At 44.6% G+C, this 1,552-nt stretch overlaps 1 protein-coding gene across 1 annotated transcript; it reads right to left on the reverse strand.

Moving 5' to 3' along the window:
- Window positions 1–942: 942 nt before the first annotated feature.
- Window positions 943–1,297, reverse strand: LOC106522608 (uncharacterized; the record flags this gene model as incomplete). Its single annotated transcript, XM_014015679.1, is given in 1 exon segment — window positions 943–1,297. A coding segment is annotated over 1 exon segment (275 nt), but the record flags the coding sequence as incomplete, so codon positions are not given.
- Between the last annotated feature and the right edge of the window lie 255 nt (window positions 1,298–1,552).

The raw sequence follows: 1,552 nt of genomic DNA on the forward strand, positions 1-1,552 counted from the left end.
CATTCGGCCAGTTTTTGTGAATGATTTATCCCCGTCAGTCATTCAAGCCTCCCATTCAGCCCTGAGTGCTGCTTTAAATGCACGATTCACACTGATGTCCAGAGGTTGCAAAAACTTTGCTGTACCTTCCAGGAATAACAGCAGGAATTGAGTTTGTTTTCTTGATGGCTGCTTTCACCGAATCTGTGATGTGGGCCCGCATACTGTCCAATATCGTGTCTGTCGAAGATCCGTCATGTCGTATCTGCTACTTGCTAAAACAAAATGGCGCTACACCTCCGGCTAAGCTGGCAGTATGGTCGCTCGGCTTTTGACCGGTCGACCCGTCGTCACGTGGTTGTTTGACGTTTGTTTTCGCACTGACCTTTCATAGTTCCCCCGAGAAACCCCGAGCCGAGATGCTGGGAAAGCACTCCCGCTCCAGCATACATCACTGCATGGGATTCCTTCCCCGGGGAGTGCAATGCAGAAAAAAAATGTCCGTGGCTCTTCACTCGACGTTTATCCACAAACTGGTCCGGGATTAAGCTCCAAAGTTTTTATCAGTCAGATTCCACCATGAAAAATGTCTGTTTTATCCCCTTTTATGAGTTTTTGGTCATTGACTATCTTTAAATTGCTGCTTCCTGGTACAACAGTCGGCTCTGGAAGCGATCACTTTTTTCTTCCTTTTTTTCCTTTCTTTTTTTGAAGCGAGTGGTTGAAGCAAATGCAGCATAAGAGCTCCCTGGTGGCTGAAGAAAAAAATCCACGTATAAGCCGCACCGGACTATAAGCCGCATGGTTCAAAGTTCAGGAAAAAGGTCACGGCTTATGGTCCAAAAAAATACGGTACATAGAAGAATATGGACTCCACCTTTTCATCAAAAAGCTGAGAAACAGGACCATCTCTCTTTCATCCTCTAAAGTCTTGCGTAGGTCTAAAGGACCTTCTTATTCTACTTGACACAAACAGTGGTCAGGTAGTTGAGGAGCCTTTTCCCCTTTAAATCCAAATTGCGTATGAATGTCTCTTTGAGGTTGATCCCAGTGAGTTCCTTGAAGTGGACTGGCATGCCAATTTCATCAAACAAAAATGGCCACTCCTCTCTGAGGCACTTGATACTTTTACTCTGGTTGACATGTTGGCACTGTGTGTAAAAGGTGGACTTCATAAGACCCTTCACCTCCTCTGGATTGGCATCAGACTGTTGAAAYATCACCTTGAGTTTTTCCATCTTTTGCTGCTGGYTTTCTTGAGTTTCTTCACGAGGCAGGAATTGTACRTTCCATTTAATGCATCCGTAAGTGTCCTGCACTCCTGCGATCTCCACTAATGGGATCTCATCTGTGTCGTCTGAGTTACTCATGTTTTCTTTTTCTTATTTGGGGTGTTGGAGTGCGCCTCACATTTTCTATTCTGTTTTGCAACTGTTTCACAAGGGAATGGTAACCTGTGCCTACAATGTCTCCCTCTATGACATCTTGCAAAGATTTGGGGTATTTTGCCACCATTTTTTTGCGACATCAGTTGAGTGCTTTTTACCTACGTGAGGGCATGTTTCCATCATTT

This window comes from Austrofundulus limnaeus, unplaced genomic scaffold, assembly GCF_001266775.1.
Source record: "Austrofundulus limnaeus strain Quisiro unplaced genomic scaffold, Austrofundulus_limnaeus-1.0 Scaffold133, whole genome shotgun sequence".
In the NCBI taxonomy this organism is placed as follows: domain Eukaryota; kingdom Metazoa; phylum Chordata; class Actinopteri; order Cyprinodontiformes; family Rivulidae; genus Austrofundulus; species Austrofundulus limnaeus.